This window comes from Hippopotamus amphibius, chromosome X (genome assembly GCF_030028045.1).
Source record: "Hippopotamus amphibius kiboko isolate mHipAmp2 chromosome X, mHipAmp2.hap2, whole genome shotgun sequence".
In the NCBI taxonomy this organism is placed as follows: Eukaryota; Metazoa; Chordata; class Mammalia; order Artiodactyla; family Hippopotamidae; genus Hippopotamus; species Hippopotamus amphibius.
The window spans coordinates 120,966,052-120,992,333 of record NC_080203.1 but is presented as its reverse complement, the minus strand read 5'-3'; the positions used below and the strand labels follow the sequence as shown (position 1 = coordinate 120,992,333).

Here is a 26,282-nt window from a genome sequence, read left to right as displayed (position 1 = left end):
GCAGTCCAGTGGTATAATGAGATAAATATGTAAAGGTGTTACATTAATACAAGTTATGAAGGCGAGGTATCTGCTCAGAGAGCATTTGGGGCTTCAGACCTAGTCACGGGGCTGTGGGAAGATCTCCTTGAGGAAGTGAGGGTTGAGCTAAGGCCTAAAGGATAGTGTAGGGTTGAATGGCACAGGGAGGGCCAAGCTTTTAGGAGGAAAGGGAACAGGCTCAATAGTAGGAGAGATTGTGGTGAGGATGGCGAGGGCTCAGCAAGCAAGGGAGACCTAGGGAGAAGAGGTTAGAGAGCATCCCTTGCTGGCTAGATGAGGGGACTTTGATGTGGTCCTTAAGGCAGGGGAGTTTGGGGGGAGTTTTAAGGGAAATGGTGGGGCAGTTTAATCAGATTTTCATTTGCAGATGAAGAGCCTGGTTGCTGAATGGCAGACATAATTAAAAGGGATTAGGAGGTTAGGCAGTACCCCAGGTGGGAATGCCAAGGGCTCCAACTGGGATGGGAGTGTTCAGGTATAGAAGAACAGTGGACCAATTTGAAAAAGATTTAGGAAGCAAAAATCAGTAGCACTTGGTGATAACCTGGATGGATTTGGGATTGCAGACAAGGGAGATGGGAAGAGTGATCCTAAATTTCTGGCTAGGATTCACTGTGATATGGGACAGGAGGCAGGACAGTGTTCGGAGAGGGAAGATGAGGGGATGGTTAGGCATGCTGTCTAAATATTTTACTTTCACTTATTCTCATTTTACATCTCAATAAAGATTTATGGAGGGCAGATCCAGCCCAGAGCGGGTAGAAGGGATTTGATGTTTTATTGGAAACAAATGAGAAAATAGAATTTGTTATGTAGGAATTTTATTACTGACTTGGCTTGAAGGCAGTTGTTTTATAGAAGACTCTTTCTTTGTAAGATCCCACTTCCCACATCTTCCTTTCTTGGCTGCATGCTCTCTCATGTTCTTGATGATGTATTAATATTTTCATAAGACTTTCCTCTTTTTAGAGGCTGAGCATGAAGTAAATTCATTGGGAGTTTTCCTTGTAATACCTTTTAAAATGTAAGAGTTTTTTTTTTTTCTTTTACATTCTTTTTTTTTGGGGGGGGGTAATGTAAGAGTTTTTAACAACAAAAAATATGTTTTTATTTATCTTTTGGTATTTCACTAGAATGTTCTAATGGAGCCATATTGTAAAAGTTATTATAAAAGTAATAGTTTGGGGACTTCCTTGGTGGTCCAGTGGCTAAGACTCCATGCTCCCAATGCAGGGGGCCCGGGTTCGATCCCTGGTCAGGGAACTAGATCCCACTTGCCACAACTGAGTTCGAATGCCGCAACTTAAAAAAAAAAAAAAAAAAAAGATCCCGCATGCTGCAACTAAAAGATCCCACATGTGGCAATGAAGATCCCGCCTGCTGCAACTAAGACCCAGCACGGCCAAATAAAAGAAGAGAAGAGAAAAGAAAAAAGAAAAGAATATAATTTTTTTAAAGTAATCATTTTATGAAAATGAGATGAATGTAGACATTTTAGTGCCATGATTAATAGCTTTAGTAATTTTTGGAGAATTAATCTTTTAATCATCCCATTTTCAACTAAAATTTCTTTTCACAGTGTATTAGTCTTTTCCAAAGCTTTATCTGATCTCAACAAGTGGTCAGTCTCTCTTTTAAAGGGGAGTGTTTATAGTGGACTACCACAAAACTGTTCAAATGAATAAACTAGAGAAGAGTTTCTCAATATCAGCACATTTGACATTTGGGGCCGGGTAATTCATTGTAGTGGGGACTGTCCTGTGCACTGTAGCGTGTTCAGTAGTATCTGTAGCCTTTACCCACTAGTAAGTACCCCCCCCCGCCCCCATTGTAACAACCAAAAGTATCTCCAGACATTGCCAGATGTCCCCTGGTGGGGCACAATTATCCCCAGTTGACTAGATTTATGTTTAAACCTCAGGTATACCATGTTGTACTTAAAAAACTGTTGCAAAAGGTGTGTACAATAACACAGCAGTTATATGATTTTTAATGTACAAAATAGTAGTAAATTTGCTTATGGGTAAATTCATTGGTAGTAATAAAAATGTGCATGGGAACAGTAGATAACTTTAGGGTGAAAGTTACTTCTGGGGAGAGAAGGAATGGGAATGAATGAAGATATATTTATGACATTTCACATTTCAGAAAGCGAGATCAGAAGCAAATAAACCAACATATTATACACTTAAATCTCAAAGGGGTATACATTTTTTCTTTATATTTATATAATCAATCTGTTTTAAACTTCTGCAGCATATCGTATAACATTCATTTGTACTTTTTAACTTTTGTCATAAATTTTTACTTACTATCATGCATTGTTACACACCAGGATGTAAGCTTCTGTACATATGAGATGCTTCATTTACTCACTCATGTTAAACCTAGGATGTCACATAAGAACCCTCACATAAAGCAGGGGCCCAATAGATAGTTCTTAGCTGACTGACTGAAATGCTACCCTGAGTATTAATCTTTCCTGATTAAGTCTGAAGTACTTAAATTTAGTAGTTAATCTAACTTTTAGTATTGGCAGACTATGGTAGTTTACAAGTAATAAATAATACAAGTCAAGGAAAGATCTCTAAGGGATTCCTTGGAAAACAGTCCGGTTTTTTATCATTGTGTATCCTGGATAATGTTTTATATTTCTGTTAGCTCCATTGTATCTACCTGCCATGGAATGTAACCTGTGCTTGAATTTAGTTGCATTTTATAATTTTGCTCATAATGTAAAAATAACTTAAATAATTTGTCTAAGTTGAAAAGATTCTGTGAAATAAAAGTCAGAATATAGATAAAGATGGAAATAATGAAGTATTTGCACATACTTTTAGGTGTATAAATATTATAATAGACATTAGAAAACTATTTGAAAAGTTTTATTGGTGCTAACATGTATTTTTGAGATAAGACGGAAGAAGAGTAATCATGCCTCCCCCGGAGTGAGAGAAAGAGAGAGAGTGTGTGTGTGTTTCAGAATATATCCTTTTCAGCAACAGAACTGAGATATATGGCTTGCAACGGTGAATAGCATTGCCATGGAAGAGAAATGTCCTCCTGAATCAATCTTTCTAGATTTAAAACTTTAACCCTATTACTTATTAGTTGTATGACCTTGGGGCAAATTATGGAACCTCATTTAAATTCAGTACATTCCCATCTGTAAAGTGAACATGATGGTAAAATTCTCTTCAGAGTATTGCTTTGAAGATTAAATGAGGTAATACATGTGAAGCACAGGGCCTGGCACAAAAGTACTTTAAAATAATCTAAAATACAGCTTACTTTTTTAGTTACTATATCTGTCTATAAGGTGATAATATTTATGTTTGTAGGGTTTTGCTTCTGCTGAAGGAGCGTGTCAGTGTTTGAAAGCACTTAGTGTGGTATTTGCATACCAAATACAGATTGAAATATTTTAAAATACTTTAGTTGTCAAGTTGTATTCCCTGCTATCTAGATGAAAAAATAAAGAATTTCTCCCAAGGAAGAGCTTCCTCAGAGAATAAGTAGAGAATGAATTGTAGAGCATAACCTTTGGAATGGTTTAATCCATGAAAAGCAGAGTAAAATAAAAATCAGTATTTTTTTCTGTTCTGTTTCATAATGCATGTTGGATATTTTAAATTACAGAGCAAAACATTTAAAACAATGACTCCTGCTACTTCCTTACAAAAGTGTATGATTGGTTTAGAGAATTCACTGTTCCAAAGTATAATTAAATCAAGTTATGTAACTGCATTTAAAATAACTTAGTAAATTTTATGATTATTAATACCAATCAGTTGCTTTGCCAACATCTTAAGAAGGGACAATTGATTCTGGGAATAAACTAATGACTCGGGGGCTTTAGACAGTCAGTAGCAGGAGTGAGTTTTGGTTACAAATCTCTGTGTTCAGTATGGTTGTTCACTGATTGAGGCATGATTTTTATGGGGTGGAGGATCTTGAGAATACTGGAAGAAATATAAGCCCTAGAGGTATTTTTCTATTTGTTACTACTCACAAAATTTAGTTTTCATTCTCTTTGTAATTTTTTTTTCAGTTGTGAAAATTTGTTCTGGGAAATGTTAAATGCGTTGATATGGCTTGTTCACTCATGAAGATAGTAGTACAATTCAGGAACCTCTATCTTTCTGCATTCCAAAGTAATATTCCAATTTTGAGGCAAAATTAAGGGTGAGACATGGAATTATCATTAGTGGTTACTTACATATTTTATCACATCCTTAGTTTGCTGTTTAAAATGTGAGCTCTTAACTAACTCGTTGAAACAAGTAGCAAATTATGCCTATCGTGCTAATTACAGCTGGTGACATTCTCTGGCAGATGTTGTGGGGGCAATGGCGTGCTTTTGTGAATAGATTGAATTTAAAACACAGTTCTTTGGAGTTATTTTTCACATATTTTTTCTTTGTCTACACTTATATTATGTGTAGCATCTCAGGGTGGTGGTATGAAGATATTTAAAAACAAAGCCAAAAACTCATAAAAGTTTTGTAAATTAAGAAACTAAACATTGGACTTCATAGGTGGCGCAATGGGTAAGAATCTGCCTGCCAATGTAGGGACACGGGTTCGATCTCTGCCCCAGGACGATACCACATGCCGCGGAGCAACTAAGCCCGTGCGCCACAACTATTGAGCCTGCGCTCTAGAGCCTGTGAGCCACAACTATTGAGCCCATGTGCCGCAACTACTGAAGCCCACACGCCTAGAGCCTGTGCTCTGCAACAAGACGCCATTGCCATGAGAAGCCCGTGCACCGCAATGAAGAGTAGCCCCCACTCGCCGCAACTACAGAAAGCCTGTGTGCAGCAACAAAAACTAAACACAGCCAATAAAATAAATAAATAAATAAATAAATAAATTTATTAAAAAAAGAAAGAAACTAAACATAGATCATTGGCAAAGTCCAGAGAGATAGATTGAACAATACATGCTATCTGTTCTGAACCAGAATAGGGCAAACTCATGCCCAAAGACTCAGACTCATGCCCACAGGGGCTGGAAACAGGCAGCCATCTCAGGGTAGTAACTATGTCTGACGCTTCAGGTTCTAGAGTCCTCTGTGCCCCATAGCCCACATCAGCACCTGTATTGCCAGATCATGTCAGAGACAAAATGCCCCAAATACAGTAAGGCAAGAAGTAGAGATGATTGGAAGCAGCATGTTGTACCCTAGGATTCACGTACCCCATGGCAAGGTGTGGTGAAGGAGATTAGTGGGAGCAGGATGTGCTAGGAATTGTGGGCTGGACAAACAGCTTATTCAGAGAACCTTGCCCAGGTGGCCCAGCCTCACACCAGCCAACCCAATAAGAAAAATATCTGCTAAGAATCCAGGTTTTGAAATTGGGCTTGGGTACATCAATCTGCCTTTGAAATTTGGGTTGCTGAAAAACCCACCTACCTGTTTTGCTGCCAGATACCAAGCCTGGTGGATCTCTTCCTATTTTAGTGAGGATGAGTTAAAAATTGGAGTGGGGGTGCGGCTTATGAAAAGACATGGGTAGATAAAGAAAACACTGCTCTGAAGATTTAAGAGCAACACATAGTTCTAAAACTATCTTTTTTTGTAACAAGCAGATGAAGTTGTCTCCTGAAGGAGAGCCAAGGGGATGTTACCTCTATAGCGATAACAAACTGAAACAAGGCAAAAATTGCAGAAGTTGGCCGAGATAAGGAAAGAAGATGAAGCAACCTAAAATGAAGGAAGTAAAGGAACAAAATGTAGCAGTTTTGATTAATTTACTCATGAAATAGTCATTCATTAAATATTTATTGTGCACCTCTAGTGGGTGCCAGGCACTTATGGTGAAGTAAGGAACAAGACACATAAAGCAATTATGAAAAGTTCAACCTAAAAGTTAAAAGATTTCTAGTGGAAACTGTTAGAAAAATAGGAGTAGAAACAACATTTAAGATTGCTAGAAGGAAAACTTTTCTAAGTTCTCTGATTTCCAGGTAATATTAGTTCAAAACACACACACACCGCTAGATATGTTCTGATAATTTAAGATTTCCGTTCCAAGGAGAAGGAGAAGTCCTAACAGCATCTAGGCAGAAAAAAAGAAGTTATCTACATTTGAACAAAAACCAAATTGACCTCAGAGTTCTTCTCTACAACACATACCAAAAGACCATCAGGACATTGCTAGCCCATTTGGATGGAGCCTTATGTGGATTAGAAAATGGTGATTCTTCTTTTAAGATCTTTCATTTTCTTTTTTTTTTCTTTCTCTTTCTCTCCCCCACCCTGTCCCGGCTGCACCTTGTGGGATCTCAGTTCCCCGACAAGGGGTTGAACGTGGGCCCTCAGCAGTGAAAGCGCAGAGTCCTAACTACTGGACTGCCAGGGAATTCCCTTCATTTTCTCCTTCTTGGAAAAGTATCTTAGTTTATGGATTTTGTTACAAGACACTTTATTCCTGACTACTGGCAAGTTGCTTTAATAAACATACAAACCTGCAGCATCTATGATGTGAATGGCACTTTCCAGGGCTTTGCAGGACACACAACCTTACAGTGACCCTGATGATGGTGGAGAACATGATGTCCTCCTGAGAATTCTGTGCCTTCCAAGTTGCCATTCACGTGTGAGGACTTTCAGATATGTAGAGACCTAGAAAATAGGATACTTCCTCAGGAAGCCATCCAAAGATAAATACTGGTTGAGCAAAAACTTAGTGCAAATTAAACACTCAAATATGTGAAAAACCACAGTAGGAAATATGTAAAGAAATAGAGACTAAATATAATATCGTGTGTGTGTGTGATTACAAATTAAATATAGCAGTCAAAACCTATTCTCAATAATAAATTTATTTAACAAAATGGCATAAGAAGTATCAAGGTCTGTAACCCCAGAGTAATTTAAAACAGTTTAAGGTCACAGTAATTTAAACTGGTTCTGGTATAGGAATCAACAGGTCAATAGTATAGACTAAATTAAAAAGCTCTGAAATAAAATCTAGAGTATATATGTAAGGATGCTAAGATGCAGCAGAACTAAAAGTCCATGGTAAAAGGTATTGAGAAAATTGGTTCAGTATTTAGAAATTATTTTAAATTTAGATTCCCTCACATTATGGCATATTAAAATAAATTACAAGTGAATAAAGACTTAAGAAACAAGATTAAATCATTGAAATATTGAGACGGATAAATGTGGATGAATATTAATCATATACAAGCTAAGTAAGGAGTTTGAGCACAAAAGTTGTGCACCTAATAACAAAGCATGTATCAATAAATTTGACTATGTAATAATAAACTATATTCAGCAACAATAACAACAACACCCTAAATAATTCCCTGTCCACAGCAATCTGGGGGAAATATTTGTAATGAAATTTGTCAAAAGGTTCACATTCATGAATCAGTAAGAAAAATATTAAGCTTACTACACCTGATTTCACTTAGCAGTTCATAGACGCAAACCTCTGATCTCATTGGTGTCTAAAGACTTTTTTAATGATTGTATTTGTTGTTGGCTATGGTTGTAGAGTGTGTTTTCATGCTGCTAAAGGGAACTGTAAAATGATATATTTTTGGATATCAGTTTGGCAGTATTAGGAGACTTTTACCATTCATACACTTTGACCCAGTTATATAAGTTACAGAATTTACTTTATGGAAATGAAGATGCAGTTGTTGAAGTAGTTCATTGATAGACTGGTTAAATAACCACCCATTAAAAATGGTGATATTAAAAATCATTTAATGACAGGTCAGATGTTCCTTATATACAATATTAGGTGAAATAAAAGCAACATACAACACAATATATGTGTTCTCAGATTCTTCCAATTTGAGAAAAGTTTACTGGAAGAAAATATACCAAGATGTTATTAGGAAGGGTTATATAGTTTTTTATTTCTTTTTATACTCTGTTTATACTCTTATATCCCTTTATATTCTTTTATATGAGTTTGTATTATTTTTATAAGTAGTTTTTTTTTGTTTTACTTTATAAGTAAATATATAAACCATATTGAGTGTGTGTGTCTGTGTGTGAGTGTTAAGGAGAAAGAGGATTTTCACGGTATTGGTGAAAGGATAAAAAAAGAATAAACATTTCATCTTATTTGACCCCCCTTCAGGCAACTATTTTATACTGTAAATTCTATTTATGAGCTGCCAGGAAAAAAAATCTGATTAATTTCTTTCTTCAAGATGGTGATAGTCATAAATTTAAATACATAGTCATATCAGTGGAAAGTTTTGAGCTAAGCAAGACCTTTTATAAAATCAGGCAAAGTTTTAACACTTAGGATGCAATAAAAAATGTGCAATATAGGATGAAATGCTATCTGGAACAACACTCAGTTGAAATGTGGCCAGTCCTCCTCTCTTCCTGGATGCTATCCTGCTGCCCCTTTCTTTGTGCTGTGAGCAGTTTCTTGATAGGGTTTTGTACTTCCCCTTAGGCCATATTTGGGTTGCTAGCTAGAGCCATTTGAAAAGGAGCAGAGTGAGAAAATGTCAGTGTCTTAAGAGAGAGTAGCATATCTAGCAGAGTTACATGGTACTACCTGTACTAATATTCTGTGATCATCCTCCACATCACTTTGACTTTGCAGCTATTCCTTCTCAATAATGAAACAGTTATAATATCAGAAAGTACCTGGATGGCTGAGTTTGTCAGAAGGTCTGCTGATGTACAAATAAATTGTATCCCCAAAGTTCTCTGTACTCTACAATTCTATTCCTCCCTTAAAAACAAAAACATAATAACCTTAATAAGAATCTTTTTCCTCAATAGCCTATAGCACTTTCAGATATTTTTTCACCTGTAACACAAATACGAAAGCTGGTATTTTCTTCTTTTTTCATTGGGCAGGTGAGAAACAGAATTTGATTTACAGACATAGTTACGACTCAGGGTTTGTCTTTCAGCACAGTGATTGAAATGGTCACTTTTTAAAAAATTTCTTCCTCCACCCCCTACTTTGCTTTTGTAAGGAACCTAGGAGAAAATCATATATTTTTAATAAGTTAATGATTTTGTACCCCGTTGGTTATTGCCTCATATTGTGTCAGTTTTTAAAGTCTTTGTTTTGATGCAAGGAAGAAGTTTTATAAACGATTTGTTCTTACAGATCTGAAGTATACCCACTTGGAGTAAAAAAGAAAGGGCAGGCCTGAGTCATTCAGGAGACCTTTTTATATGACATGTTGGCTTTGAAGAATCTATGTATTATTTTACCAAAAGCTTCTTTATTGCTTTTATAGACTAGAATATTAGACATGAATTATTTAGCCTAGTTACACTCAATCTTTAGCATTTTCATTTCCTTTCCAACCAAAAAAAAAAAAGATTTCTTCTTTTCCAGCCAAAAAAAAAAAAAGATTTATAATGTTTCAGTTTAAAATGGGGTTCTTCTCACCAACTATTTCTGTTAGTTCAGGAGAACTAAATAAAGGCAGGGGAAAGTTGGTGATTGGTATTTGGTGGCAAATGTTTTATCCCACTTTGGATTTGAAATGGCTTTCAATGGGGAAGAGCTGGTGAACAACTAGATAGGTTTGTTAGGAAGAGGTAAGTGAAGGGAGGAGACTTGGAAGAGGTATTCTGCTACCAGCAACTACCAAGTATTATAGAAGCCTTTTCCCTGGTCTTAGAAACCCAATTAAATGTGTCCCTGGGCTTCAGAGGGCAGTATAGATGCTGGTCTATTGTCAGCCATCTGGCACTTTTGTGTAGCCGCAAGACATTGACACTGCTGGTTCATCCATGTTCTATTGCCAGATTTGCTCTTGGTCCCCCAGCCCCTCCCCCTTCTCCTTTTCCTTCCCTGACAATGCCTGCAGGGTAGTAAGCAAGAGAAATTTGGAACTGAGAAATGAGGGAATAGGGAAGAGGAGGATTTATTTTTTATTCTCTGGGTTCTTGCTACTTTGTTTCAAAAATATACCCCCAGACAATTGGGATTCCCAGTTTGAAAAACACTGGAGAATGACTTTTCTTCTGCCTCTTTTCCTTTGCAGGAAACACATGAAATTGTGGCAATCAAGAAATTCAAGGACAGTGAAGGTATATATATATTTTTTTCTTTTTGTATTTAGTTTTTTGAATAGAATATGGAAGAGATGAAATCTAGCTGATTAGACTCTGTTCCTCAGATTTTAAAGTCTCAATCTCAGAAAGCGAATATCTCTTATTTATCATCATGCTTTGCTTTGAAACATTTAGTTCCTCCTGTGTGAATCTTTTCAGATCTCATGATATCAGAAAATTCACCTTGTGTTTTAAGGGACAATCAACTTTCTAAATCTTGTTTCAGATGCTGGATAGAAGACATGCTATTTACACTGTTTCTAAATACTGATAGTTTAAAATGAGAAAACTTATTTGAAGTAAATACTTCCTGGGTTCACACAAGTAGCGATGCTGTGTTAAAGGCTTCGGTTGGTTACTGTGTTTAGCTAGAAATACAAAGATAAGTGGTATGTAGATAGTCTATAGGGAATGGTTTTATATTTAGAATAATTCATTGGGAAAATAAAAGCTTTTCAAGAAGAAATACCATACTTGGAGGCTTTGGTCACACATCCAAACCATTTCAAATGGAGTATTAAAATTACCCTATACTGGGCAAGAAAGTTTAAAATAAAGGATTAGCAACAACAACAGAAAAGTAATGCACCCCCCAAAAAAATAATGTACAGAAGAAAAAATAAAGCATTTCATTGGGCCATCAGGTTTTAAATCCAGACAATTGGCCATCCAAATACAGCCAAGTAGAAAAACTGACCACAAAGACACACATGGCCTTTAAGAAGCTCTAGGTGGCATTTTTTTCAATTTTTTTTTTTTTTGACAGAGACACCCCCCCCCCCCACCGCAGAAGGATTTTTTACCTCCTAACATGGTATTCTCATACATAATGTCATATATATATATGTAACTGAAGCAAAAATTTCACAAAATTATTTTACTAATGTGAGGTTGTCCATTTTCTGTTTTTCTTGCTCATATAAATTAATATAAGTGCCTATTTGACATCAAATACATTGATTTTACCACTAATGAATCACAACCTGCCATTTAAAAACTAGTGCTGCAGGAGTAAGAGGCCCCACCATAGCATCAACCTTCATATCTAATTGGAAGTGTGATAATAGCTAGCATTCATAGCCTACCTTCATCAGCACACAGTAACTATGTACAGTAAGACATCAGCCTCTGTATTTGTGAAGTTTCATCACCCCTACCTTAGAGACTTAGCAAGCATTAAATAACAAAAGGGCCTCGCTAACAACTACTGGGGTAGATGTGGTAGTATTTGATGTAACCCAGCTGGTTATGTGCTGGTTATGTGGCGCACATGCACATCAGCCAGGAATTTTAGCATTGGCTTGGCAGCCTTAAAGAGAAGGCAATAAAAAATACTTTTAGCTTGTTCTTTAAAAACGAAAACCAAAAAAGCCCTGCTTCAAATGATGTACCTGCAGTCTAATGGGAAACAATAGTCCCAGGCCAAACCCCCTAGGAGACCATTGGAAATAAGCTCTTTGAGCAGTGGCTTTGGGATAACTGCAGGTGGCCAGGAGACAAATGGTGATCTACTAAAAAGAGTGGTTGCAACAGTAGATCAAAGCATAACTTTTGCCTGCATGTAAAGACTTCTGGCTGTGCATTCATTTTGTAAGGCACGTCGTCAACCATCAGTTACCACCAAAAATAATAATTGTCATCAAATTTTTGAGAAGCATTGCAATCTAGGCCATGTATGTCATTGCTTTTTAAAAAAAGCCTAATTACCCAATTCTTCACAACCTCTATGCTATGGATGCCAATTCTTAGCTTCAATTAAACAATATATTAGTCCCTGCATTACAGTACCTTCAGATTGGCAATCAGTAGTGTATCTGTTGAAATTCATTGAGCACTGGGAACTTTCCTTGCTGTCCAGTGGTTAAGACTGCACTGCAAGGGGCACAGGTTCGATCCCTGGTTGGGGAACTAAGATCCCATGTGCAGCATGGTGTGGCCAAAAGAAAAAAAAGAAGAAGAAGAAGAAGAAATTCATTGAGCACTGAGCCAGGTGTCTGGATACTTTCAGAAGCTTCTGACCTATTAGCTGAATTAAGACTTGTAAATAAAAAGCAATAAAACAGAGTAGAAAGCAGTCAGTGCCTGAATGACTTTGTATAATTTTGAGGTGAGAGAGATTGTTTCTAGGTGTGGCATTCCAGGAGTGTATGGATAGTCTAAACATTATAGGAAACATTTGATCACTTCTTATTTCACTGAGCTGACAAAACATGAATCCACTCTGCCCTCATCTCTGCTGGGCCAGTATCAGTTACCATACCTCACAGGCATGCAGTTGCATCACCCACCCAACCTTGCAGATGGACACCTTTGTAGGCATTCCTATACATACTTCTAGAGGAACACTTCCTAAATATTTCAACAATAGAATCTGAAAACATATCCAATTCTTCATAACTTTTAAGTTCCAAGCCTATTCTAGGCACACTTTCCTATTGTTTCCAGTTCTCCCTGAGAAATCTCACACAATCTTTTCTGTCTTTACCCTTTTCCTCCTGCCAGAGTAGTATTGTGCTTAATGGAAAGTAAGGGAACATGTGTGGTAAACACCCTTTTGGAGTGTGAAGTGTACATAGTCTAGTATGGGTGAGGATGTCCATTCAACCTCCACGTATATCACTTAATTCTGTATCAGTTTATCATCTTAAATTTTAGTCAGGCTAATTATAATAAAAAATAGTTTCATGATAATATTGCCCTTATTGTTATATAGTTCTCATGCATTTCTTTTGTTAGTTACTCTGAATATATTCTTTTGATATTATGATAGTGACTTTTCCAAATCCAATGTTTAAAAATCTCCATGAAGGTAATGAAATAATCCTGTGAAAACATTGTTTAACTGAAATGGGATCTGAACTTGGTCTGAGCCACATTCAAGCTAATCAGGTATTCTCATGCTGATGATATCAAGGAATATTTTATGAGTGTGTATTACCTTCTGTTAGCTTTAAAAGATTATGATAATGTCCTGTTTTCTTGTTAAATTCATATGTATGCACAAATTTGCATGAAACATTTTTTAAACAACATTTTAAGGTAGACCACTATTTAGTTCAATAAGTCCTTATTATCCCAGGACAATAGATTACTATTTAAAATGGAAACCAAAATTTTGTAGTAAATAAAAAGTTTGGGAGTTTAAGTTGAAAAAATGAAACTAAAATTATGAAAATAAGTTTACCTTATAGTTAACACAATTTAGATTATAATAGCAACTATGTACTGCTTCTTAGAAAAAAGAATCAAGTGTTATATTTTGGTGGGGTGGGGCAAATTTTACAGTAAAATTGTAGGCTAGGTCAATGAATGACTTTCACAATAAAAAAAGAAGGGCATTAAAAATATACAAAAGGCTTTGTCACTTTTTTCCTCATTTTTGTATGTTCCTGTTTTTTTGTCTTCATCCTTGTCCATTTTTTATTCTCCAGTTGTTAGCTGATATAACTCCATCAGATCATTTATCAGTGTCTTTGCCTATGATGCTCCCTGAAACATTTGACACACTGGTGGGAATAAAACTCCTTTTGAAAGGAAGGAATGTTTGAGTGATGACAGTTTTATTTGAGATCACTTCATTTATTAATATTTTCTTGTTTTGATGACTTTTGCTTCTTTATACATCATCATAAATGTGGAGTCTCAGATTATGAATTCTTAATGATACCCTGAATGATAGTATTATAAATTTGTCTATTAATATAAGTTCCCACAGAGAAACATTAACTAATAAATACCTAACCAACAGGAAGCCTCCACAGAATAAATTCTGCTCAGTACATATTTGGATTTTTCTGGGAAGAGAAAAATGACCACAGACCAAAAAGATACTAGAGATTATTTAGTTAAAAGGTACTTTTCAGACTATGTATAATGATAAATTTAGCCTAATTCTCCTACCCTTCCTAATTCCAATCTGGTACAATGAGATTTGATGTTCAGATGATAATCTTCTATCGCTATTGGATCATCATTTTCACATACACACATGTGCCAGTGTCTGCCATCCTCAATTTTTTAAATAATTCAAGAGCACTGATTTAGATTAGATAGCTTTGGACCAGCAAGAATTAAAAACACTGTTCAACCTTTAATTGAAGAAGTCCTGTGGTCTAAAATTTATTTTTGACAAACATTTGGATCTTCTGATGTGATAACACCTTTTATTTATTTGAACTTTTCAGTCCTTCCTGAATGTACAGGTGATGGGATGAGGAGGGATCCTCCCCACTTGTCACTGGGTCTTTGTACATGGCAAGGAGGCTGACTCTCAGGGAGCTGTGTAGTAGTCCACGGTTGCGATGGAATTTAGGTTGTGTCTTTGCTTTTATATCATTCTTTCCTCCAGTTTATTTCATCCTTATTTCTACCCAGACACTAGAAAGCTCTATCCTGATCTCAGGATCAAGGGAACTCTGGTCTCTTATTTTGTATATTCGTACAAAACAAGGATTCATAATCTTTAAATTCAAGAACCTGATTTTTCTGTAAGAGAGGCCTTGAGACAAACTTTCCAATCCTTGGTAAAACAAAGAAATCAATTAACTAAGCTTGAGTATTCTGGCTAGTCATGATTTCACCACACTTTTTAATGGCCAAAATGGATCTCTTTCGAACTTCAGGGATTCTTCTAAGATTTGGTGAACATTTTGCACCTTTCATGGTATAATACATTTCTATTGTGCTTTACCTGGCCTTCATCTCTGAAGATTTAAGGGCTCTCATCATTTTTGGTAAATATGACAGCACCACCACCATTCAAAACCCTCTGGCCATGTTACTTGCCCTCCTGTTGATGTTCCTTCTTCAATCGGGGCAACTAGACTCAAAAATGGTGCCCTTACGGTTTTGTGCAAGGATGACTTGACCTTTCCTCACATTGTGCCTGTTTAAGGGTCCATTTCGGGGGGCCTCTTTGGCTATACAAAAATGTCAGGTTTGTGATTTCATAAAGTAGGTTATAGTTATTTCTGAATTTCTTTTCTAAGCCCACAGTTCTTTAAAAATAGATATATAGAAGAGTTTCTGCTAATCTTTAGATTTTTCGCTTTTCATCACTTACTTATCTTTGCATTTCTTTTGCTCCTGTAATCTTTATTCTTAAAAATTGTTTTCTTTTATTTTGAATCTCCTTTCTTGATTTTTAGGTGTGTTAACTTGTAGCCTTACTGGCAAGCTTAGAAATAGGTTAGGTGTTTGTTTTTTTTTTTTAACTTAATGTCCTTTTTCTACCCTACCATTTAGTTATCACTCAATAGAATTTATATAACTTTGCCAGAATTGCTGCCTGTACTAAGCTAAACACCCTCCGTGGTAATTGATGTCCAGGTCCATCAGCATGCACATAAGCAGGAGTCACATGGTAGGACCTTCAGCATTATCTAGTAGAACCCTAACTCTAGTTTACAGCTGAGGAACCACAGCTAGTATGTGATTAACTGAGACTAAGACCAGATCCTAGGATCTTCATTGAGTTTTTCTTCCACCCACACCATGCTACTTTGCCATGTAGTTAAGCAGAAGCAGAGTCTAGGCCTGAACTTGGGTTTCCGACACACTCTCCAAGGCTCGCTCTCTGCTTTACACCATGTCGCCTCCGTCCCTGTGTTCTACTCAATGTGACATTCCCTTCACTTACCCTGAGAAAGTTATTCTTTCTAGACTTGGTTTCTTCATTTGTGAACTGGAAGAGCCTAGTCTAAATAAAAAGCCATGAGATTATTTCAGCTGGAAGGCAGGGGGGTTTGTGCCCACTTTAGTGGGCTGTGCTTCCTTCCATTTTTAAAAAATTGCCTCACTCAACAACTTTGCTACTTTCTGAACCTCTGAGGAGAGAAGCATTTGTAAGTGGAATGTTCATTCCTTTTCCCCATCAACTGATCATTTAGTGCCACAGTTTTTATCATAAAGTGCAGAGGGTAGGCCAGGAACCTTAAAAGTACTCAGAGGAACAAAAATGATAGCATTTCCAAATAATGAAGAGTGTGCATTTTGCTTGCACTTAGGGAATTAATAACTCCACTTTCTGCCTGTTCCCATTCATTACAATTTTAGTGCTGAAGTGCTTACCCCAACTTTTAATAACTATGACTGGCATAAATTAGAGGAGCCTTCATTTCCTAAACAAGATGAACTGCCCAAATGAGGTGGTTTTGGCTTTGCATGCTAAGTGATTTTGTGAGCTTCCTTTTGAAGATTTGTTTCTCTTTTCTCTCCAGCCATTGTTTGGCAAAGTCAGTATAGATTCGAATGATATAAATATATATAACAAAGTACCAAAATTCATTGAGGTTTAGGCTCATAATCAGTGAGATTTTAATGAAAAGAAATCATGGATTATTAGATTTGGACAAGGCCATGGGACTTTTTAGGGTACATATGTGGGTGCAGAGGAGTGCCCATTTATTTAGTTATTTTATGAATGAAAAGTTAAATGGCTTGCCCAAAGTCACATGTTACAGAGTTAGTTAAAAGGGTCCAAAATCTAGGTCTCCCAGATCCTGCTCCAGCATTCTTTCTATAGCCATTCTGCTTTGTCCATTTGGCTTATCTGTTAGCAAAGTGAAACTGCCATAAGTTGCTAATGATACAAAGCTCCCTTTTTTCAGTGCCAAGAATTTGCCAAGCTTTTGATTAGAAAAGGTATACTAGCTGTATTTACCTTTGACTCTGTTGCACCATTTATTTGTAACCAGCTCCAACAAAGCTTAGGGATGCTCTAATGACCAAGTATATATGTGTTCTTGACCCTTGGGGCTATTGGTTTTCTGGAGCCTCCGTTTTTCATAATCACATATTGTAGAAGACTACCAGGGGCAGAGGTGAATAAGGCAAAATAAATTCAGTTTGTCTTACTATCTAAAAGGCTGCCCTTTCAAAGTTCTGGAGAGAGAAAATTGAATGTGCTGTCCTCAAAACCGAGAGGGCAAAGTTCCTGTTGTTTGCTATCACATTGCTGCTTCCCATGTTTTAAGGGAATAAGAGCTAGCCACATATGGGCAAAGGTTTCCTCATGTCACCGGTGAAGGCATTCGTGTAGGAAGTATTTATTGATCCCCTCTGTGCTGGGTCCAGTCCTAGGTGTTTGGGTGTGTGTTGTTGAACAGCAAGCAGAATTTAGACCTGTCCTCCTAGAGCTCTTGGATTAGCAGGGGTGGCCTCACAGATGGTAAACCAGTAAGCAAACAAATACATCAATAAAAATGGTGGGAAGGTGGTGAAAGAAAAGTCAGAGTACTGTGATGAGGACCAGTGGGGATGGAGGCTTGCTTTGGTTTAGTGGTCGAGTGACATTTAAACTGCAGTCTGAAGGAGCCAGCCCTGTAGCGAGTCTGGTAATATAATGAGAGTTCTTGGCAGAGGGAATGAGCTCAAAGGCCCTAAGATTGAAAAATAAAGTTTGGGGCTATTTTGGGAACGAAGACTAACATGAGGGAGGGAGAGAAAGGCGTGAGATGGGGATGGAAACACAGACAAGGATCACGTCATGAGTAGTATAGTTGTCTCTTGCTGAATTACCTCCTTATTAGAAGACCATTTGCTTCATATTGAGATCTGTGTGGCAGTCTTTGTCTTAGAGATAGGTAGATTTTAGTTCGATTACCCTAACCTTGGGAGTAACTCAGATGGGACAACAGAGATGCAGGTTAGCCTTTTTCATAAGACTGATGAAGGCTTTTAGTTTCCCTAGGCTTTACCAGTTCTGACAGTTAGAAAACACCACTTCTCTGGCCCAGCCCCAATTTGCAGAACACCTGGACATCTGTCCCCCACCCCCACAAGCCTCTAAACCACTTTGGGAAGTCCTAATCACTTCACACACATTGCCCCTACTGCCAGGTGGCACCCCTGTTTCATGCTCTGACATGGACCCTGTGAGTACCCAGTTCCCCGCTGACCCACCTGGTGTGGGCTGGGCTGGTTTACTGCCTGTATGCCACTGTTGGCCTTTGTTACTGCGGCTTCCGGCCTTCTGATAGGCAGTATCTCTCTCCTTTCCTAATCCGTGCTCCAGCGTTCTCTAATAGTTTTCTTTTTCTTAGGATTTATTTTATTATTTTTTTATTTTTGGCTGCGTTGGGTCTTCGTTGCTGTGCATGGGCTTTCTCTAGTTGTGGCGAGCCGGAGCTACTCTTCGTTGCAGTGCGTGGGTTTCTCATTGCAGTGGCTTCAGTAGTTGCAGCATGTGGGCACAGTAGTTGTGGCTCGAGGGCTCTAGAGTGCAGGCTCAGTAGTTGTGGTGCATGGGCTTAGTTACTCCGTGGCATGTGGGATCTTCCTGGCCCAGGGATCAAACCTATGTCCCCTGCATTGGCAGGCAGATTCTTAACCACTACACCACCAGGGAGGCCCCACTAATAGTTTTCTTGAAGTAGGGAGAATATTTCACTTGTGTAACCAGTTCACAAAGGAGTGTTGACTTTGTTTCCAGTTTGTTACAGATATTCTGTTGCTACTATAAAGCCCATGTTTTTATTACAGTCTCTTTTCTTTAAACTCAGTTTGAATGGGGAATTCCCTGGCGGTCCAGTGGTTAGGACTCAGCGCTTTCACTGCTGGGGCCCGGGTTCAATCCCTGGTCCGGGAACTAAGATCCAGTGCTGCATGGTGTGACCTTAATCTGAGAAGTACTCCTGACACTGCATTTAGGATCTCCCCTCCCACTTTGGCCCCATTTAGGTTCTTTTCTCTTGTGTATCCTGCTTAGGAAACATTTCTTCCTTGAAGGCATCTTCATCTTTCTTGTCCCTGTTCCCAAACTCTTATTTTCTTCCTTCCCAGACATGCCTGAACTTAAGGGTCACACAGTTTAGACTTTCAAGCTAGAATTGTGACCATTACCCAAAATCTTGGGGCCAAATATATTTTAGAATTTATAACTGTTAGATTTTTGAATGGAAATATGGCATGTCACTTTAGCATCCTATAATTAGGTATTATTTCTAAAGCATAACATTTGAATATTCATACTACGTAGGATAAACAAAGACTGTGAGTGGTCTCATGTTAGTTCAGGTTTTGCCTATAAAGAGATTTGCCTTAAAGTTAGAAAAAGTATTCACTTTTTAGACTGATTTTTTTTTTGGTTTTTGGAATGCAGATAATGGAATATGAACCTATATCTTTCCTTGTATATACATATGTAAACATGGCGGTTAGAATTTCTTGGCTAAATCTAAAGCTATTATAAAAACTCCTTTAACGTGAAATATTACCTTCCCTGCTCCTCTGCCAGTTGATCCATTAGAGTTAATGTGACTTCTGTCCTTCCTCTGTGTCTGTGGGGGTTATCATGAGTGGAGTTGATGATACGAAAGGGTGTATTGGTTCAGCATAAGTTCTGCATCCTAGTACAGCTATGCTACCTGGGGTGGACAGATGGACATGCCGCAGGAGGACAGCAGGAACATGCAGCAGCCGCTGAGCAAAGAGAAGATCAGATACATCCTTAGAGTTCCTTGCAACTTGGCTGTGAGCTGCATTATGGATGCCTGTCATATGACCTTTGCTTACAGAGGTGACTCACATGCAGCCTGGGGAATAAAATGCTCTTTTAAGCAAAAGCTTCACGCCAAACTTTAAAACATCAACTGCTACAGATGATGCATAGAGGCTCCTCTGCACACTGATATGGTTGATTCTTTTTTATCCTTTTAAATTCCTTCTTCCTCAGTATGTAGTGTTAGAGCTAAAATGACAATGGATTCATACATCGAATCTGTAAGTCTGTTTTACATATACACATTGCAGTAAGGAGTATAAGAAAATACAAGCAGAAAATTAAGTTTGTGCTGGTCTAGTAAGCCTTTTCTTCTTTAAGTTTCGTATTCTTGATCCTTTCAACAAGAAAATGTGATATTAAATATTCCATCCTTGGACTTCTTATGCAGAAGTACTCAAAGTGGAAAGTGAAATTGGTATGTTTTCAGTGTTCTTAGAATTTTTTGAATAGTGGTTTGAAAGCTTTAATTTTACTCTATTCACCATTGTTTACATTCTAGAAAATGAAGAAGTCAAGGAAACGACTTTACGAGAGCTTAAAATGCTTCGTACGCTCAAACAGGAAAACATTGTGGAGTTGAAGGAAGCCTTTCGTCGGAGGGGGAAATTGTACTTGGTGTTTGAGTATGTTGAAAAAGTAAGTCACTAACTGATGCACTAGAGATTTGCCTCATTCACTTAGGGCTGTTTCTGATACTATTAAAGAAAGTATTATTATCTAGTATGACTTGTCATTGTGGTTATAATCTGACTTTAAAAGTGAAAGTATTACCCATAATCATTAGAAGTCCTGAAAATGTATTGAAGGATTTTGTACAATTTAACTCTACAGAGATGATCTTAAATTTAAACACTGTATTGATTTGGCTTCTGAAGTCTTACACTCTATCTTCAACAAGTAATTTTTAGACTTGGTTTATTTTAAACCTAAGCAAGCCCTCTGAGGGAGAGGTATGTGAATTGACAGTGTTGGTACAGGGTGATAGAGGTATGTGTAAGATACCTCACAGGCATAGGATGGGGGTCTGAATCAGATCTAGAGTGGCTAATGAGTGGGCTCATGAAGCAGCCTTTTGTGAATTGCCAGCGCCGTGGCTTTATTTGAGGGAAGAAGATGTGCCAGGAGCCATAAGGTAAAGCTTGAGGAGATAGATGAGACCACAGGTAAGGAATTAGAAGCCTGGGAGAAAAGAAGAAAAAGCACATATTGTTCGAGTTGTCTCTGTACTTGCTTTAATATTTTTTTAATTGTTAACTCTTAGTGACAATTTTAATCATATGACCTCAGGACAAATGTCCATACAGTAAACAATATTGTGTGCCTATGAATTTCTTGGACAGCAGCTGCTATAGCATTTGGTTATTGTCAAGAACTTAAATAAGTGCCTTAACAGGAGTAGAATAAACTGGAGCCAGACAGACCTTTTAGAGGTTTCCTTTGTGAGTATATAGGTGGATCCTGCTGATTTCCTGTTATTATCTAAAGAAGATTAAGACTGGAGAGGTTTATCTTTGCTTTAGGTCAATTCCCAAGTGCTTTCTATGTCATAAATGACAGAGTGTCACCACCAGCATCATCATCATGAAATGGAAAGTAGTGTTGCCAAGATGCGTGACCAGTAATGTGGCTTTTCAATCAATTCAGCCTTTACAAATTATTTTTCTAATTAAAAAAAATTATATATCTATATATACATATATACATATATATAGTGATTTCATTACAAGCAAAACTTGAAAAAATATTACAAGGTTCTCTGTTGTTTTAAAACACTGTTTTATGTTTCTTTTCAAAAATTTGTTTAAAGGCTTCTTTTTCTGTGTCAATTTAGGTGTTCTCCTAAGGGATGCTTCCCACCGAAATAAAACTGAAATTTGATATTTAAAAAAAAGTTACAAAAAAGGATTGCTGTAAAATCAGATGCTTATTTTTTAGTTGTCAAAAATAATCATGCAGTTTGCGGTTTTCACTGCCAAATAAAAATTCTGGCAGATCTATTTCAGTTATGTTTATTATTTCTGTTTTACTCATGGTGATTGTTCACAATAACAATTTTGTATGAATAAATGGAAAAAATCACCTCTGTGTATCAGACAATATGTAGTGTCTGCAGTCTCTCTGCTGGTAAGTAGAAGAGCTGCTACCAGAACTCCAGTATTCTGACCTCCAAGCCTGGGATTCTTGTGCTGGCCTTATGGTTTTTCAGTGAAAGGTGACCACCACCCTTCCATCAGTGCTGGTGCCTAATGATTGACAATGCGTCTCAAGACGGCAAGGAGAAAGATGCTCTTAAGGGTAGGGGGTTGTAACTGAGACGCAGGATTACAGTGGCTTAAACAAAATAGAAGTTTCTCTCTCAGGTACAAATACAAAGGTAGGCAGGTGTGGTAACTCTGCTCCACAGCCATAGGAGACCCAGGTTGCTTCTGCCTTTCTGTTCCATCACCCCTGAGATGTGGCCCTTGTCCTCAAGGTCAAGATGGAGCTCTAGCTATCACATCCCATTGGCCAAGACCTAGTTGCATGGCCACACTAGCTGCAAGGCAGAAGGAAAATGTACTTTTCATTCTGGGCACTTAGGCATCCACTTAAAAGTTGTATTACTCTAGTAAGGGAAGAATGGATATTGGGGGACATTCCTCTCTATATCTCAGGAATTTAAAGTTGAATATGAAATGAGACACAATTTATGTACTTTATTGCAAAGCCCCCTTATTCTTCCTGTGCATTTGTTGATTGAAAAAGACAATTCAAGTGGAGAATCACTGAAAAATGATGTATATATACTTCAAACATTTTATTTTAACTTAAAACATATCAATATACATTCATTTTCCGCACTGTCTTTAGAGGTAGGGTCAAGGCTTTTTGAGTATTGATCTTCTGTTTGGAGTTCTGATGGGTTTTCTTATATACATCCTACCCATAATGCATCAGTGATATCAGTGTGTCAGCTTCTTTAAAGTGAAGTGAAAGCTTAAAAACATTGCAAAGTTGTCTCACTGCAGAATCCTTACCACCACCACTGTCCCTTGCCAGTGTTTTATGGTTGTTGCACTCACATTTGATTAGATAGCATTATGTGTAGTGGCTTTCCTTTATTAAGTCTTTCCAAAACATTAAACTTCATTTTCTTATAAACAGCAAACCTCTTTTTTAAAAACATTATTTCATTGGTATATTTGATATTTAATTATATTAAAATAACAAGTGTATCTGTTATAAATAGATATGGGGTATTATAAACAAACGATTGTTTATATGTGTACAACTTGACTGGTGGGAGCAAAATTGTAAAGTTGTAGTAGAGCAACAACTTTCTGGTCTTAGGACTCCTTTACAGTCATAACATTATTAGGAACCCTAAGAGCTTTGTATTTATGTGAGTTTTATCTATTAACATATGTCATATTAGAAGTCAAAGCTGAGCAATATAAAAATATTTAATTCATTTAAAAATAACAGTAATAAATCCATTACATGTTAACATGAATGTCTGTGTATCAGTCATTCTTTCAAGTAAAAAATGGTGTGCTACAAGAAAAATGGCTAGTTCAATTTATAACTCGATTACCCAAGTGCTTTTCCCCAAGAGAGCTATTGTACTTTGATATGCAGCAGAGGTGCTTTATGTGTATTCCTCATTTCATCATGTAGATTCCTAAAAGGACATGTACTCAAGAACTGAAAATTAATAAATGTAATAATTTTTACTGCTTCATCAAAGGCATCCTTCACTAAAATTGGCTTTTTTCTTTTTTTTTTTTAACTGTAAGGGTGTGTGTGACACTGAAGAATCCAGTGCCTTGATTCATGCAAAGGTGCCACCGGTTTACCCATCATTGCTTTGTGCCATCAGTGTAAATGCCAACACAGTGAAAAAGGCAAATAGCTGAGTGCTGTTATGAATATAGTTTTGACTTCATGGGTCCTCTGAGACCACCCCCACCTTCGAGATCCACAGATCACACTTTGAGAACTGCTGTCCTGGATGTTCATATACAAACAATAAGCTCTAATCATGCTGTGGACCTTAGTCTTGTGCTTTACAGAGGGAATGGAGAATATTTGGTTAATCTGAAAATTCAGTGGAAATTGGTTAAGTGGAATTTCTGCTTTAAAAATGTGCACGAATTTTAGAGTGGTCTCTGACTCCAGACTAAGATTTTTGAATATTGATTTGTTTGGAGTCTGTGAATTTTTATTTCAGCAGTATTTTGTAGCCTGTTTAAATATTTGTTCTGATTATATTGATCACTGCTAATCTTAGGGATCATTTAAGAATATTTTCCAGATCTCCCAGAAATATTTCAAGGCTTCATTTTATTGCAAAGTTCTGTTAAAGATGCGCAGTGCACTATGTTAAAATGACTGTTTCCCCTCTCCTCTGTACATTACAGTGTCTTTTCTATACTTTGGGTTGCTTTTCCCTCGAAATTAGGTTAAAATGATGCCTGATAGGTTTTAGGGGAAGTGAAAAGTACACAGGGTTATTCTTTGGGACAGCATCAGGGAGTAGTAGAAATGGAATTTCTCTTTTTAAAAGAGAACCTTGATTTAATACAGTATCCTGCTTCAGCATGAAAAACGTTGTAGATGGAAAGCAAAACAGTTTTTTTTAAATGCATGCTGTGTATTAGATGAATTATCATCCAAGATGCTTTTTTAAATTGTTAATACATGATTTATGGGCCTACCTAATTTTGGAGATCAATGTCTCTCTATTTAACTTTTAGAATATGCTTGAATTGCTGGAAGAAATGCCAAATGGAGTTCCACCTGAAAAAGTAAAAAGTTACATCTATCAGCTAATCAAAGCTATTCACTGGTGCCATAAGAATGATATTGTTCATCGAGGTGAGTATGGAATTTTTGAAATGGAAAATATTAAAATATCAAATAAAGTTAATAAAATATTTCACATAGGCACTGACATTCCATTTAAATTAAATACATTTTGAAAGTATTGGATATGAGACATTGTTTGGGCTCCAAGTCTCCTTTTGTATCACCAAAAGGATGGACTGCACATTTATTTGGATATTATGGTGAGATCTCTTTGTAAAACCAGATCCGCTTTCAACAGCAGAAGTACCTAGTGATAAAAAGAACTCAACAAATGCAAACTTTGAAGCTTACTTGGGGGGGAATGACCCTCTCCATTGCCTTTTTCTTTTTTTTTAATAAATTTATTTATTTATTTATTGGCTGCATTCAGTTTTCGTTGCTACGCGCAGGCTGTCTCTAGTTGCGGCGAGCAGGGGCTACTCTTCATTGTACTGAGTGGGCTTCTCATTGTGGTGGCTTCTCTTGTTGCAGAGCATGTGGGCTTTCAGTAGTTGTGGCATGCAGGCTCTAGAGCACAGGCTCAGTAGTTGTGGCGCACAGGCTTAGTTGCTCCACATTATGTGGGATCTTCCCGGACCAGGGCTCGAACCTATGTCCCTGGCATCGGCAGGCGGATTCTTAACCGCTGGGCCACCAGGGAAGTCCCCCCTCTCTAATGCCTTTTGGTCCTGCAGGTAGGCCGGGTAATGTGAAACAAGCCAGAATCAGGCTTTAGAGGTGATGCTAAGTCACTGGCCCCAATTGACAGTTACTTCTCATTCCCTCTTAGACCAAGATCTCTAGTATGTATCCTTACCTCCTGATTTTCCCTACCCGTTCATGAAAAGTGCCCACTGCTTGCACGTTGTAGGCATGATCAACCTTGCATAAAGACCATGATTATACTTCCATAAACTGTTTTATTTTGTCCTTTATTGCCATGAAGCGGGTGGTTTATAGCAATAAAAGGGAAATTACTTGCTCAGCACCATCTTTACTTCTACACCATTTATCTTCTCCTGATAATCTCTTGCATTCAGGGGACACAAATTGATACAATAATGAAGCTAAAAGATGTTTGTCAGAAAATGTTGCTGATATTCACTTCTTATCTTTGAATTATCAGACAGTTGAATACTACATTTTAATTTATCTAAACAAACACACAAGGATATCACTTTAAAAATAGCCTTACCTTAAGAATAGCTTAAAGGTCATGTCAAGAATGCTAACTCCTATTATTTCTGGAGACAGTTTGTATTTCTCTTGCATTTGACTTTCACAGCAGTTACCTTAAGAAGGTTGTTGGCAGCATGAAGAGATGTCCTGATCACCTGGCCATCTAGTGTTTAGGGTAATGATTCTAATAATAGTCTCTACTACAGTTTGAGGATATTAATAAGGAACTGATTTAACTGCATTTCCATAGTGATACTGTGATTTGGTTGAGTGTGTAGTGAATTAATCATTGTGAATTAGCAATAGAAACCATGATTCTGAAATCTGCAGATCTCACCCCTACCTCTTCCCTTTCTCCATTTTCACTTCTACCATATAATGTAGATGATGGGTACTCTAAAAATAGAATTGTGAGATGCCTTCCAAGGGAGGAATTAAACCTCATTTTCTGTGTATTTCTACTCTTTAACTCCCACCACATCTTCAAAAGATCCACGGAAAAGATGAGAAATCTTATCTTGACTCATCCAGCGTAGCTTCAGCAGTAGACGTTTATGATTGTGAACCACACAGAAAAGCTAAAGAGATATATAAATATAGAAATTATACAGAAAATCATAACAGCCAATGTATGTATGTATTTTTTCCTCCAGTAAATACAGT

General features: G+C 37.3%; 1 protein-coding gene across 1 annotated transcript in view; it reads left to right on the top strand.

Annotated features, from left to right (window-relative positions):
- CDKL5 (cyclin dependent kinase like 5) overlaps positions 1-26,282 on the top strand; it is a 173,552-nt gene that overhangs the window by 101,153 nt on the left and 46,117 nt on the right. Inside the window, exons 5-7 of the mRNA XM_057719028.1 lie at positions 10,042-10,087; positions 20,113-20,249; positions 24,350-24,470. Coding sequence (XP_057575011.1) covers positions 10,042-10,087; positions 20,113-20,249; positions 24,350-24,470 — 304 coding nt within the window. The remainder of the gene's footprint in view (positions 1-10,041; positions 10,088-20,112; positions 20,250-24,349; positions 24,471-26,282) is intronic.